The sequence below is a fragment of the Alternaria alternata genome (genome assembly GCF_001642055.1).
Source record: "Alternaria alternata strain SRC1lrK2f unplaced genomic scaffold CC77scaffold_13, whole genome shotgun sequence".
Classification (NCBI taxonomy): domain Eukaryota; kingdom Fungi; phylum Ascomycota; class Dothideomycetes; order Pleosporales; family Pleosporaceae; genus Alternaria; species Alternaria alternata.
In genome coordinates this window covers 686,611-701,428 of record NW_017306202.1, presented here as the reverse complement: position 1 = coordinate 701,428, position 14,818 = coordinate 686,611, and the positions used below count along the sequence as shown (strand labels likewise).

Below are 14,818 nucleotides of genomic sequence, written 5' to 3'. Positions count from 1 at the left end.
CCTGCATCTTTCTTAAAAGATAGAGGAACGAGACCTTACTGCCTTGCCACTTTAGCTTAGGAAAGACTAGTATCTGGATCAATAGCATTTCTGTTCTTTACCTCTGCGTGGCACTATTGTTTGCCTTCTTCCCAACGTTTCCTTCTCCTACTCCCGATTTGATGAACTGGAACGTGCTTATCTACGGGGTTGTTGTGATCTTTTCCCTGGTTTACTTTGTTGTTCAGGGCCGGAAGATGTATGTTGGACCAGTCGAATATACCAACAGGAATACCCTCTAGTTTATGACTGTTCGAGGATGTTTAATTGGAAGAGGTGGATTGATATACGTATCGATTGAGCGATTCTAGTGTACATTCTACAAACTACATACTTCACTATCGGCAATACCTTCTAGTTTCGCTCCGGCCATGCATCAACCAAACCCTCGTAAATCGTCACATTGCTGAAGGTAGCATCGCTACCCTCGACGTAGAAACTAATGTCTCTGCTATCCGCGTACCAGCTCCTCACCCAAGTACTGATCGCAAATCGATCGTTCGCATGCACCTCAACAACACCACCGTCGACCACAATCGTCAAATCCAAAGTCTCAACCTTTGTCTCATTTCCATATCCACCCGCAACATCGAACAAGCGGAACTTGCCCGTCTCAACCTCGGTGAGGAACCCATCCGTAGTCTGCGCCGCGGCAGAAGAGTTTGAACGATCGATGATAAGACTCTCATTACCGAACTGGTAGTAGATATTGGTAGATTCCTGGGAACCAGAAAGGATGGTGAAGCCAGCTCGCAGGGAGTCAGAGCGCGAGGGGAAGGTTATCGATGCAGTCATCATCCAGTGCTTTGACTTTGGGCTTTCATCGAATTTCATCACGCTCGCCATGGATCCACCCGTTTGCGTAATGACATTGGTGGCGTTGTCTTGGAATGCGGCGTAGGGTTCACGAGCGATCTTTTGGTGTAGAGTGGCGAGGGTAACGGTACCGTTGTCGTGTTCCTGATCTACACGCCAAGAACCCTTCTCTCGGGAGAGCTGGTTGTCGACAACATTCAAGCGGCCGACGCTAAGCTCACGCGGGAGTAATAGTGATCCTGTCCAGTTTTGCTGGGCAGTCGGGAATTCGTCAGTCAAGGTGCCATAGAAGTCGCCAGTCAACCAGAGATATGTGATGAAGCGATCAGGCGCGCCACTTGCTTTGCTAGCTTGCGAGTCTGCATATAAGACTTTACCTGCCGCTGCGTAAGCTGAGCGCCCAGCATCGAGTCGTCCGGACATTGTAGGCTCGAACTTCAGTTGACCATCGACAAGCTCTTGCTTTCCAGCGACCCAAAGCATCTCCCTGTTGTCCGAAACTTGAGGTACAATGGGTTCGTAGCTCCATTCCGCGCCGATTGTGGCGAAGATCTCGCCTTCCTCATTAGCACCTTGCTCATCCAGGGCGAAGTAGTTGGCGACTTCAAAGTTGAAGCCCCAGCGCCCAGCCCAGCCCGTCTGTGACCATGTCGAGTTTGCTGCTTCGTGCCACCATTCACCCAAATACTCCCACGTCTGGAACAAATCCGCATCTTCATCATCATATTGGGCGTACAAGAAGAGACTTGGGCCTTTGCCATGTACGCCGCCAGAAATGACTGTATACCATGTTCCGTTCCGCTTACCCAACAAGCCATCAACCTGCGAGTTCTGAAACACGAATGGATCGCGGAATCCCGTGACGTTGACAGCGAATGGTGGACTGGGGATAACCGGACCAAATTCTGCTTTTGTGAAGTTGCTTCCACCGTCTCTAGCGAACGCGAGCGATTGCGTCTCGCTTCCTTGGGTGTACCGAATTGTCCATTGTATGGGTAGAAAGCTGACGCTGGTGTATAGCAACGTCGGTGTGCCATTAACTCCTCTCTCAATAACACTGCCGTCAAAGACAGCGACGGGGTCATTGATGCCGCCTGCACGAATGAACGGCTCCGAATCGGGATTCACGTCCCTGTAAGTGACTAGGTTGTCTGTAGTAGCACCTGATGCTCCCAAATGTAGGTATCCTACGTGGAAGAGACCAGTTTCGGGATCGGTGTAGTGCATACATGGATCTCCGATTTGTCCAAACGCTGGAAGAACGTGTGCCTTTGGCCGCCATGTATCGAAGAGAGTCGAATTGGCTAAGGTGGACAGATTTGGCGGAGCTGCATTGTAGTCGATGGATTCTTGACGAGGGATAATATGGCTTGTCGTCAGTGCTGCAAGAGACGCCAGAACGGTTGATGAGCGCTTCATGGCCGCAAAATGCTCGAACGAATGAAGTACTTCCAGAAAATTTCGACTTGCGGTGCCGTTCTTAATTGCTGGAACATGATGCTACTTACTCGTGCTTACCCGCACAATGACGACGATAGTAAGAAAGCGCGCAAGTACTTCCCCGCAAAGGCACCGGGAGATTGTTCGGTACAATTTGGTGGTCTCGCTGATTGGCTGGTGAGGTTGGTCGCTTCACTAGCGAGTAATGTGCCAATACGTCGGACCGAGCAACGGCTTGGTAATATCGCGGCATGTCTTGATGCAATGTCGGACATTATAAAATAAACGCGCCGAAAGAGGCTATGCGAAGTATGGGTACTGGCTGGTGCTTGAAGCGGTTTTGCCCTTACGTGCATACATCTTACGGCTTCTGTTTGGGAAACATGAACAGTACATCACCACCTTCAACTCCGGCCTTGCTCAACGGGTTGCCTTCTCCTTGCGTACAATTTCCTACTACCTCATCAAACCCACATCGCAAATAGAACCGTTCGTTTCCTTTACTAGCTGTGACACTCGCATGGACGCCCTCTTCTCTCGTGCGATCGAGGCCCCAACCGACCAGTGCTTGTCCGAGCCTCTTGCCGGCATAGTCTGGATGAACTCCACATAGATCGAGATACCAGTTGTTTCTGCGGTCACCGTCCCAGTGATGCTTAAAGAAGGGATAGGAATCGTTCAAAAGGTTACGCTTGCTAGGATCTAGAGCACGATTCTGGGTTGAGGGAAGGGGCTGGAAGACATCTGTGCCTGTAGAGCCGTCAGCATACTTGTCTGATTAGATGTATTACAAAGGCACTTACCGACATCAACCCACTCGCTCTCCACTCTACGCTTCCCTTCGTCGTCGCCGTCTCGGCGCCAGATAGCTACGCCGGCAACTTTTTCCCGTCCATCTACCGTTGTCGTTGCGACAAACAGTCTTTCGTTGGTTATCTTCCAGTGTTTTCGCAGGTACTCTGACCAGAATATCTTGACATCATCCGGATACTGGTCGCGGTACGGATGCATAACCTGGCCAAAGAGCGACTCGTCGAAGAATGCTTTGGTCAAGAGAGATGCCATGGCGGGCTCGTCAGAGGGTGTTGCAAGCCGGATAGTCATTGTATGAGGGGTGCTATGGGAAAACGGTAAAACAGGCAACAGGACGGCACGTCGACATTCAAGAGTGTGAGAATAGCTATATATGCGCGCGAATGTAAGTAAGACTTTCTAAGGACGGCGGGTGGTCCAGAAGACAGAGTGGGCGTGGAAGAGATTAAGATATTATCAGAGGCTACAAAGTGCTTCGCTAGCCAGATAGTGACGGGGCAAGTGATCTCTCGTAAGCGCAGAGGAAGCGACAAGGATGCGGTCCGTTGATTAACTTTAAAAGAGACGCTCCTCGCGAGCTCTATTGGTAGCGTGGTGACAGTTTGTCGTACGGTAAGGCTGACTGTGAATTATAGCCGCGTTACAGCAGAGCAAGCTGCTTGGATACTCTATGCTGCCCGGGCAAAAAGAGATATCAGTGTTACATCCAATGACCTCTAGAAAGGCAAAAAAAGATATTGGGTCCTGCCGCGACTCGAACGCGGGGCCTCTCGCAAACTATGCTCGGGTTTACCCTAAGCGAGACTAGGAAGATGTTAGATGATGAAGAATTGTCTTGAGACTGAGTAATACGTACATCATACCACTAGACCTGAGTCTTATTAGATGTTTTGTTGACTGTGAATGATTGCTGTGAACTTACCACAGGACCAACACGTGACTTTGATGAAATAAATTGAGATAGATATGATTATATAGTGCGATACAAACGAGTCTGGCTGAAGTGGGTGCAGGGTTACATTCATGGATGCTGCTCCACCTGTACCGAAACCACCAGAACATCAGTCCCACCCAACCCATGTGGGGGGATTAGTCCGGCTACGGCAGCCTAGAACTGCGCCCTTCGACAAAGACATCTCGCAGGGCACATCTACTTATGAAGTGAGTCAAGCCACGCTGCAAAACTAGAACCCACCAACTGTATCCTCGATCTCGAGTTATCCAACCAGACTGCGTTACCCACTAGAAATTTAAAACTTCAAGTAACTCGACATGTCAAAGTTTCCGAACATTCAGATACGCGATGCTGAATTCCCGGGTGACAAGGAGGTAGTGGGGCAGCTCTTCAAAGCATACGCACAGTCATTGCCTGTCAGCCTCGACTTCCAGAACTTCGACCACGAACTGGCGGAATTACCTGGAAAGTATGCATCGGAAAAAGGAGGGGCGCTGTGGCTACTATGCTCCTCAGCAGGAAACGGAGACGCCGCGGCAATGCCGACTGAAGGCAAGAAGGCCGGCTTCAGCACCGCAAGACAGGATGAACAGGCTATAGGATGCATAGCTATCCGACCATTCTTTACGACGCCTACCACCACTGCATCTGCGACATTGCTAGCACATTCAACATCACCGCCTACCAAAACATGCGAGCTCAAGCGACTCTATCTTGCACCAGAAACGCGGGGTCTGGGTCTTAGCAAGCCATTGATGGAAGTTGCCATCTCGCACGCGAGAAAGCTGGGTTACAAGGAGATGCTGCTCGATACGCTACGAAACATGACGACTGCGAGAAAGATATATGAGGGCTATGGATTTGAAGAGGTCGATAGCTATTACGAGAACCCGAACGATGCTGTGTTCTATCGCCTGAAGCTCTAATAGAGTGCCTACAGGTACATGTACGCTGGATACGGTAATCGTGTCGCGTTGTGGTGTAACCAGGGACATGACGCAAACGCGTCGGGATGGGAGTAATTTAAAGTTCAGGCGTGATCGCGCGTCGCGACATTCGTCATCGATTCTTCGCTTAGCGCGTCCTCGCCTTTCATCGCGACCGCGTCCCGTCGAATGCGGTCATCGCCATCTGCCCCTGGCGCTACTTTCAATTCCATCTCTCTCACACTGAGCCTATCTTTCCCTACTGCCTTAGACTATACGCGACGTGACTCCTTATCCTGCTACGAGCGTAATGCCTGCATCACATTCCACCCCTGCGTCATCACCACCACCAGCCGACATGGAGACAGAGAGCGTGCCAAAGTCGATGCAGCAAGAAGAACAGCGCATGAGGGCGCAACGCGAAAACGATGATGCGAGACGTGAGGCCAAACTCGAGAAGGAGAGACAGGAAGACATCAAGAGTGGCAGAGAGGTTCTAGACAAGAAGTTCCAGCAGTTGGAATTCTTGATGAACAAGAGCAAGGTCAGTCCGTCTACCTGAATGGCAATCTATATGGTCGCTGACAAGTACTGCAGCTGTACGCATCAGTCATGCTCGCACAGATGCAGCAGCAGGAAGAACAAGAAAATGCGCAAGACAAGCAGACAAACGGCCAGACCTCGAAGCGCGAAAAGATCGCCGATACAACAGCAGCAGAATCGCAGCGACGAGCTACACGCGGATCTGTGGCCAACGGTACGACAACGGCGAAGAAGGAAGAACAGGATGCGACACCGAGGAAACGCCAAGGGAGGCCGAAAAAGTCAGACACAAAGACTCGTGGAGGGCCGAAGAAGCAAACCTCTGATATTTCAAGCTACTTTAGCAAAGAAGACTTGGAGAAGAAGGCAGGCCACCAGGACGTAGGAGAAGCGTTGAAAGAGTCGGCAGAGGAAGACAAAGATAACGTGAAAACAAGTGACATTGGCATGACAGACCTCAAATCCGCGCGGCAACCGAAACTGGTCACTGGAGGCACCATGAGGTCATACCAGCTCGAGGGACTGGAATGGATGGTATCACTCTACAACAACGGTATCAATGGCATTCTGGCGGATGAGATGGGACTGGGCAAAACCATCCAGACTATAGCGATGCTCGCACATTTGTGGGAGAACAAGTCATATGGACCTTTCTTGATTGCTGCGCCGTTGAGTACCACAAGCAATTGGGTTGCAGAGTTCGAGAAGTGGACACCCAGCATGCCGGTTATGCTATACCACGGCGATAAGAAAGAGCGCGAGAGACTGCGCAAAACCAGGCTACGGAACCCAGGCACTGCCGACTTTCCTATCATGGTCACCAGCTACGAAATCTGTATGAACGATCGCAAGTACCTGACAAGTTTTGGCTGGCAGTTCATCATCATCGATGAAGGACATCGCATCAAGAATCTCGACTGCCGGCTGATCCGCGAGCTGCAACAGTTCCAGTCTGCGAACCGTCTACTTATTACTGGTACGCCACTTCAAAACAACCTTGTGGAGTTGTGGTCGCTGCTTCATTTCCTTCTGCCAACAGTATTTGACAAACTGTCTACATTCGAGAGTTGGTTCGACTTTTCTGGGCTGAAAGACAAGTCGAGTTTCGAACAATTACTATCAGAAGAGCGACAGCAATACTTGGTGAAGTCACTCCACGCCGTGCTGAAGCCATTCCTACTGCGTCGGGTAAAGACGGACGTCGAAAGCCTGATGCCCAAGAAACGCGAGTATGTGTTGTACGCGCCGTTAACGTCGATGCAACGCGAGCTGTATCAGGCGATCCTTGACGGCACCAGTCGATCCTATCTCGAAGAGAAGGCTGTGGAGAGGCTGAGCATTGGCCTCAGCAGCCGAGCGGGGACGCCTTTGAGTATTTGTAGTACTAGTGGCGGTCTTAAGCGCAAAGCTTTGAGTAGTAGGGCAACGCCCAACAAGAGCACGAAGACGTCTCGTGCAGGTACCCCCGCTTCTGTCGCCTCAACGAGAAGCCGGGGCAGGTCGAAGAAGAACTACGAAGAAGTGAGTGATGATGAGTATTTCGACGGACTGGACAAAGAAGAATCTGAGGAAGAGGAGGCAGAGTTGAGTTCCGACGCCGAGGACGAGAAGATACGAGCTGCGACGTTCGAAATAGCAAAACGTCAGCTCATGCAGAAAAAACTAGGTAACCCCATCATGCAGCTTCGACTGTGCTGCAATTCGCCATACAATTTTTTCAATCCTTTCATCAAGGCGGATACAGATGGCGCTGAAACGTTCGCCTCGGAGACAGAGCCAGATGAAACACTCGTGTCAACATCCGGCAAGATGCTTCTACTCGACTCACTTCTACCCGAACTAATAAGTCGCGGTCACAAGGTCCTCATATTTTCTCAATTTACTACTACCTTGGATCTTATCGGTCACTACCTCGACTTACGGTCATGGAACTATGCCCGTATTGATGGTTCAGTTGCACAAACAGATCGTCAGGACCAGATTCTAGCCTTCAACAAGCCATCATCTTCCAAAGAAGCTGCCGACATCTTCATTCTTTCTACTCGCGCTGGTGGCCAGGGCATTAATCTCGCGGCCGCAGATACGGTCATTCTATTTGACAGCGATTGGAACCCTCAACAAGATCTACAAGCGATGGATCGCGCGCATCGTATCGGTCAAACGCGCAATGTCATCGTCTACCGTTTCGCGACACGTAACACCGTCGAGCAGAAACTCCTCGAATCTGCTGAAGCGAAGCGCCGGCTGGAGAAACTTGTCATTCGAAAAGGCGGAGTACGCAATGATCGGGGCGGAACACGGGGGAACGATAAGGAACAAGAGGTCGAAGAATTACAAAAACTGCTAAGAAGAAGCGACGGCGAGAAGTTTGATGTCGAAGGCACGGAAAGCGGCAACGTATTGCGAAAAGAGGAGCTGGAAATTCTTTTGGACAGGAGTGATGAAGCGTATGAAAGAGCGGAGAAGGGACTGGACATTGGTGGGGAAGGAGCCGTTTTCCAGGCTGTAGGGAAGAGAGAGGAGGGTGCTCTCATGGAAGGATTGAGGGCATGATGGCGTCCATAATAGTTTCATTCTCCGATATTTTTACTTGGGTATTCCGACTAGAGGCTTGATAGTGTTGTGGTTTCGTTGGTAGATGCTTGGTAGCTGAGTCTGTCACCCACGAGAGGGTCAGCGCGTGATAGCCACGTTAGGACTCACTATTTTGCTTCCACACCACATGGTGTTCTCAAATCCGCCGAATCTACCACCAAATGAGTTCTACCACGTCGCATTGGACATACGGCTCTTTAGTGAGTCTCGTCAGCCGACGAAACCAGGCTGTGCGAATTGCAGCGGCTGATTTTTGTTTCTAGAAGACGGCCAACTTACCCGGTAAAGCAACCCCACATCAGATGGTACCTGGCATCGAGCATTACTCTCCATGTTTCCACAAGCCTTCGCATGAGAGCTCCCGGCATGCATGTCGTTGCCATGTCGACCCTGGTCCTCTTTCGGTATTATCGGCATTTCACATTTAGCCTCTTTCGACTCCCAAATAAAGCTTCTAGTTCTACGAGTGCACGTGGACAGGTGCCGAAGCTATCTGAAATGCCCCACCTCACCACTGGAGCTATTTCATAGAGCATCTATCTTCTGAATTGTGTGATACCAACTGAGATCGAAGAGCGTTGGCAAGATTCACACTTGAGACGCGACACTTTGGATGCATCACCGTACTCCAAAGTCGTGATGCTCTGGCCACTTTCTAGTTTTCCAGGAAGCTTCTATTCACCCATTTGAACACATGCAACCGCAAAAGGCCCCACAAACATACTCGTCGGTTGACTTCCATATTAGCAATAACGTGGATACCTAAGAAGACATGTACGACCATCAAATGTTACATTTTCAATTTGCATGACGAGCTTGGAGTTGCCTTCTCATTGGTCTATTGCATATCTTCCAGGCTCGAAAGAGCCTCATTTGCACTTAGCCAAGTACTCCGTAAGTCCATCCGCCATATCGAGTTGGTCGGTCACTCCTTTGCGCCAGGATTTCTTTCCCTGGCTTCCGTAAAGCCATGTGAAAGTCCGATTAATACCTGGGTTTGCTCGCTGGGAATCTTGGTTTGACCTCATACCTCGTCGTTCTATTCAAAAGCCAAGCATGCAGTGGGCGTTGATCACTCTGGCAGGAGCCCTGAGCTTCTCAGGAGTATCAGCTCTTATTGACTCAGCAATCGATACCAAGGTCATCGCGCATCCACGAGCACACCTTTACGGTACAGGTAATATCGTGAACACTGTCGCACAACAGTTCGAGGAGCGTAATGCTACAACACCAAACCTCGACTCCCGCTCTTCTCACCACCTATTACCTCGGCAAGCGGCAGGCCGTTGCGGTGCTGAGTTCAGCAATCAGAGATGTGGTGGTAATCAATGCTGCTCAAGTTATGGTTACTGCGGATCAGAGTTCGAGGTACGAATCTTCGTCCCAAGATCTCGATGTTCTACATGCTGACATGGGTTACCTTAGCACTGTGGCATCATTGTCGGATGTCAGCCTGACTTTGGAAGGTGTGGTGATGCAGCACCAGGGCCAACCACTACGCCAACGCCAACTCCCACGCCTCTGCCGCCAACAAGCTCAGTCACTGTCCCTTCAAGCTCGTCGGCTCTACCGCCGCTGCCCTCCGGCACTCTGATTCCCTCCACGAATGGGCAATGCGGAAACGTAACAACATGTGCGGGCTCCGTCTTCGGAAGTTGCTGCTCGGAGTACTATTACTGCGGCAACTCCCTTGACTTCTGCGGCACTGGGTGTCGCCTCGGCTTTGGAAGTTGTGGTGGTGTGGCACCACCACCGCCGCCGGGCTCTTCTTCCTCGATCCCTATCCCTGTTCCTCCTAGCAGCTCCTCAACCAGGCCATCGCCCACTCCTACTCCCACCCCAACAACGACACCAACGCCTAGCCCAACCTCTTCTGCGGCACCTATTCCGACCAATGTCAGTACCAACGGACGGTGTGGAGCAGATGGGAGTGGCCAGACTTGTACGGGCAGTACTTTCGGGAGATGCTGTTCGAGCTATGGATGGTGTGGCAATGGGCAGGATGACTACTGTAGATTGTCGTGGGGTTGCCAGCCGCAGTTCGGGACATGCGGCTAGTAAAAGCTCTCCATAACGTGTGGCAAGATCGAACGAGCTTGCGAACAGGGGTAGTGAGTACTGGAGCGGAGTCCAAAGACTGTGTATACTCGAGTGGTGAACTGTGTATAGCCTGTGCGAGTTTGTGTATTCCATTCATCGATGACTGTCGTATTACTGGAATGTATATTTCAGTCTCAACTCCCCAATATCAACATCCTTCATGAGAGCCTAAGATCATTCTATCTTGCTTCTTAGCCATTGCGCACTGGGTAGCGTCACTTAGACAAATTCGAAGTCCCCAATCTGTCTCCGCCGCGGAGAATGCCATATTACGTGCGATAGTGAAGTGAAAGTGACATTAATGAGAAACGCCACCAAGATGTTGAACTGTTTCACTGATATCATGACGTCTTCGGCGCTCCTGCCAAATCCAATAGTAGAAGTCTGCATCGATCGCCAAAGATCTAGGCATTTCTTTGGAGGTCTGCAGGGGGAGATGAAGAGCTGTCCGGTCTACTGGTACGATGAACTTTCCTTGACACTGGTTCTTACCGATGGCATGGTGCTATGTTGTCAGGTGGCTCTTACGATTGCGTGTGAAACGTGAAACTCTAATTGGCCGTAGACCCGTGCTTGATGACAGCGCACGCTGGGATGAGACCATTTTTGCTATATGCTCACATGGTACTTCCCAGCATTACTACGGATGTCGGCGACGTTCAACGTAGTGACATCCCTGACGGGAAGAATCGGCTTCGGTAGCCCTAGACAGATGGGCAAGAGCCTGTAGTGCTTCCAACTCTGAGCGAACGACAGCTACTAGTGTTCTTTGGTTGTGCCAAAATAGAGTGCCATATAACAATTCTCCGCGCAAATCTAATTTTGTGGTAGAAAAGCAATAAAAAAGCATCCATGAAAGGGTCATAGTTGGAGCTGTCTCGCCGAGTTCTGCTGGTAACAGCATTGTGCTGAAACTCAGGTCGTATTTTTGCGCAACCCGCTTCGTAGCCACATAACTTTGCAACAGCGCCTGCATCCATGAGACAAGGATACTAGTCTGTTAGTATGTTCCACGATCGCTCAAGAATCTGGAGATGTTACCTTGGCAGGCTAGGAGGAGAAGGAGAGAGTTTACCATTAACTACGTCGTCATTGGTACAGTGCGTTTCGACCGAGGCAACTTTCCATATTTCCTACACCCAGGTTTCTTGACAAATAACGGCTAAGGGACCCTAAACAACACCAGACGGCAACCTTTTGCCGATCCCACGATGAGTTGGGATGGAGGAAGATCGCCGTTCGTCATGATTGGACAGGGGATTTATCCTGTTGGTCCGGGCTGGCCTACATCCGACTAATACCCCTGGCAAGTACCGCCAACTACCGCATCCTGCATACGAATTTCAGCCAGGTCTTAGAATTTTGAAGACCTTAGTGCACATAATTCACAGGTAGTTCACGTTTGGCGCGGGTGGCGGTTGCTTGACATTGGCCACTGTCCCACATTGTTCACCATCTGACCCTCTTTCTTCGGGCACTACCCCGGACCCCTATGTAATAGTTCGACTGCCAGAGTTCAGATCGAGGATGAGCTGCGAATCAGAGATGACGGGTTGTCATCTACACCCGGCCCTTCATATCCAAAAGCGTCCCTGAGAGATGACCGGCGCACGTTGTGTACTATCGACTACAGAGATCGACAGCGGGGTTCCTGTTCAGCAAGCTGGTGAACCGCGGTCCTTTCACACGACACGTCGCCGATGCGCGTCATCCAGGATACTCGGTAATAGGAGATGCGATGGTGATTGCTGAATGCGTTGCCTGTAGAGCAGTATATAGTATGCCCAACCACTCCGTTTACACTTCATTATCAGCATCAAGCCTATTCATCAATCACAAACATGCACTTCTCTTCTCTTCAACTGGCTTTGGTTGCCGCGGCGCCTCTCGTCTCTGCCTGGCCAACGGCCATCTTGGAGGCTGCTGGACATGATTCTGAGCTTCTGAAGCGCGCCGAGGAGGCCGCGAGGTTGGTAAAACTGGAAGGACGTCAAGCTGGTGCCGGTGCTGCGACAGCTATCTTCGAGCCAGTACCCATCTTCAACGCAAAGGCGCAATACATCAACGTCACTGCTGGCAGTGGTCACGAGTACGTTGCACCAGGGCCGAACGACCTCAGAGGACCATGCCCGGGTCTAAACGCCTTTGCCAATCACAACTTCCTCCCCCACAACGGATACGCCAGTGTTCAACAATACATCGACGTAACACAAAAGGTCGTGGGCATGGGACCCATTCTTTCGACCTTCCTTTCAGTTCTCGGTGGCGCCCTCGACGGCGACCTGTTGAACTGGTCAATTGGCGGCACGCCATCTCTCGCTCAGGGAGGTCCAACAGGAATTCTAGGCAACGGGTTGACCGGATCGCACAACAAATACGAAGCCGATGCATCACCAACACGGCCCGACCTTTACCAGGCGGGTAACAACTACAAGACTGTCACTAGCCAGTTCCAAGAATTGATCGACTACTCCCCCGGTGGTGTGGTTACCCTTGAGAGCTTGACAAACTTCAGGAGCCATCGATTTGACGTTCAGAAGCAAACTAACCCCAACTTTTTCAATGGGCCGTTCTCGGGCGTGTTGGTGCAACCTGCTGCGTACACCTTCATCTTCCGCTTCATGGCCAACCACACGGCTGAGAACCCCACTGGTATTCTCCCATACGATGTCATCCAATCTTGGTTTGGAGTTCAGGGTACGAACGGAAACTACAACGCAGTGCAAGGCTCGGAGCGCATCCCAGAGAACTGGTACCGACGTGCTCTTGAATATCCATACGAGACCACATACTTCCTTGCGGATGCTGTCAATGCTGCTGTTCTCCACCCTAAGTTTCTCGATATCGGTGGAAACACTGGTACACCCAACTCCTTCGTTGGTGTTGACGTAGCTGACCTGACCGGTGGTGTTTTCAATGGTGCGTCACTCCTTGAGGGGAACAATCTCGGCTGCTTTGTCTACCAGGCCTCAGCACAAGCCAAGCCAGACATCCTTCTTGGACCGCTTGACGCACTCACCAGTGCCGTTGGAGGCCTTGTTGGACAGTTGGGTTGCCCGAAGTTGGCCGCCATCGACAAGCAAGTTCTTCAACAATTCCCTGGTTACACTAAGTCACCCGTTTATGGTTAGGACGAACGAAACAAGAGGTCATAGGAGTAGCTAGTAGAACAGAGAGTTCCAATGCTCTGATAATTAGTAGAAACGAAATTAATAATTTGCAACGACACTTGACCTTCTCTTCGTGATGACTTCGATTATATAAACCATGAACGGGCAGCTCCTAGTATACACGTATCTGCTAGGCAAAGCTGTCGGTAGGTTTTGCTCTTATGCTGTCTGCTTCTCTCCATCAATGAAGTCGCGAATCGTCTGCTCAAGCCCAACGTCTTCGCTAAAACCCAATTCTCTTGCTCTCGCAGTGTCGTACTTCGCTGGCCAGCTCAAAACGATCCTCTGTGTCGTCTCATCCCTCTTCTCTTTTACCAAAGCTCTTGTCTCCTTGCCCGCAACTCTCTCCAGGGCATCCAAAATTTCTCCACTCGTTGCTGTATAACCCGGTAGTAGTACCTGCCTAAAGTGCCCAAATTTCTCCGCTGGTACCTTGATGGCATGTACAAGGTTTGTCGCGAGTGTGCGTGGCGAAGTAAGCCAGATGCCAATACTTGGGTCGACTGGTAACTCCGACTCTTGTCCATGTATTGGCTCGCGTACGATACCCGAGACGAATGACGAAGCTGCTGCAGTAGGTGCGCCAGCTCTGACAAAGACAGTTGGAAGACGAACGACGCGTCCGTCGATGAGCCCGCGTCGTGAATAATCGTTAAGGAGGAACTCAATCATGAGCTTCTGGGTGCCGTAACTAGATTCAGGCATAGGCACGATGTCCGTCTCTGTTGCCACATTCTCAACGGCCTTCCGCCCAAAAACTGCGCAAGAAGAAGTGAAGACCACCTTGATTCCTGGTCGCTTGGCCCGAATGGTGTCCAGTAGTTGGCGCACAGACTCAAAGTTGACTCTAAGGCCTAGCTCGAGGTTTGCTTCGCTACCGCTCGACATGATGCCATGGAGAATGTATACAGCATCTGGTTGTTGAGCGATGAGATCTTCGCATGCTGATAATGATGTGAGGTCCGCTGCAGTACATTGTACGTTCTGTGACGATGTTGGATTTGGAGGTGGATTAACGTCGGCCAAGATGAGTGCATCTGCGGTGTTTGATTCGACGAGTCTTTTGGCCAAAATTTGGCCGACAAAGCCGCCGGCTCCAGTAATAAGGACTTTCATGCCGAAATTTGAACAACGAACTTGAGTCAGAATAATGCCACGATTTTCGGGGTTTGATTTTCGTAAAGCCGTTGGAAGATGCCGCACTTATGATGCTTGCCCGTTCGGTGACGATCCCGAGTACAAAGTGGGGAAAGTGTGGGGACGGCGCCTGCCCCGGATAATCATCGGCCGAGCTTGTACCTTCTCACGAAGGATGTGGAAGCAACACAGCTATGCATTATTATCTAGACCTGCTTGTAGGGTCTTGAAATTCTTCCTAGTGTTCTAAATCTGCTAGATTACAAGATACCTTTGAGTATCTT

The 14,818-nt window shown here is 50.7% G+C and overlaps 7 protein-coding genes across 7 annotated transcripts; 4 read left to right on the top strand and 3 right to left on the bottom strand.

Moving 5' to 3' along the window:
* Positions 1-314: 314 nt before the first annotated feature.
* On the bottom strand, positions 315-2,632 carry CC77DRAFT_165664 (extracellular invertase). The gene has a single exon (XM_018530387.1). The coding sequence runs from the start codon at positions 2,272-2,274 to the stop codon at positions 394-396; it is 1,881 nt and encodes a 626-aa protein (XP_018384861.1). The 5' UTR covers positions 2,275-2,632; the 3' UTR covers positions 315-393.
* CC77DRAFT_165618 (acyl-CoA N-acyltransferase) lies at positions 2,466-3,813 on the bottom strand. Its single transcript, XM_018530385.1, has 2 exons — positions 3,099-3,813; positions 2,466-3,045 (listed from the first exon to the last, which is right to left on the bottom strand). Exons 1-2 carry the CDS (start codon positions 3,397-3,399, stop codon positions 2,657-2,659), a joined length of 690 nt encoding a protein of 229 aa, XP_018384860.1. The 5' UTR covers positions 3,400-3,813; the 3' UTR covers positions 2,466-2,656.
* Positions 3,814-3,890: 77 nt separating this feature from the next.
* Positions 3,891-5,144, top strand: CC77DRAFT_165606 (acyl-CoA N-acyltransferase). Its single transcript, XM_018530384.1, has one exon. The coding sequence runs from the start codon at positions 4,381-4,383 to the stop codon at positions 4,987-4,989; it is 609 nt and encodes a 202-aa protein (XP_018384859.1). The 5' UTR covers positions 3,891-4,380; the 3' UTR covers positions 4,990-5,144.
* CC77DRAFT_165644 (SNF2 family helicase/ATPase-like protein PasG) lies at positions 5,145-8,211 on the top strand. The gene is made up of 2 exons (XM_018530386.1): positions 5,145-5,533; positions 5,587-8,211. The coding sequence occupies exons 1-2, from the start codon at positions 5,300-5,302 to the stop codon at positions 8,083-8,085; spliced, it is 2,733 nt and encodes a 910-aa protein (XP_018384858.1). The 5' UTR covers positions 5,145-5,299; the 3' UTR covers positions 8,086-8,211.
* Positions 8,212-9,183: 972 nt separating this feature from the next.
* Positions 9,184-10,185, top strand: CC77DRAFT_1009911 (hypothetical protein; the record flags this gene model as incomplete). The annotated part of the gene is made up of 2 exons (XM_018523617.1): positions 9,184-9,495; positions 9,553-10,185. The coding sequence occupies 2 exons, from the start codon at positions 9,184-9,186 to the stop codon at positions 10,183-10,185; spliced, it is 945 nt and encodes a 314-aa protein (XP_018384857.1).
* A 1,883-nt stretch (positions 10,186-12,068) lies between these two features.
* Positions 12,069-13,358, top strand: CC77DRAFT_1072607 (hypothetical protein; the record flags this gene model as incomplete). Its single annotated transcript, XM_018529161.1, has 1 exon — positions 12,069-13,358. One exon carries the CDS (start codon positions 12,069-12,071, stop codon positions 13,356-13,358), a length of 1,290 nt encoding a protein of 429 aa, XP_018384856.1.
* An 88-nt stretch (positions 13,359-13,446) lies between these two features.
* CC77DRAFT_1021557 (NAD-dependent epimerase/dehydratase-like protein) lies at positions 13,447-14,581 on the bottom strand. Its single transcript, XM_018525284.1, has one exon. It carries the CDS (start codon positions 14,511-14,513, stop codon positions 13,557-13,559), a length of 957 nt encoding a protein of 318 aa, XP_018384855.1. The 5' UTR covers positions 14,514-14,581; the 3' UTR covers positions 13,447-13,556.
* Positions 14,582-14,818: the final 237 nt, after the last annotated feature.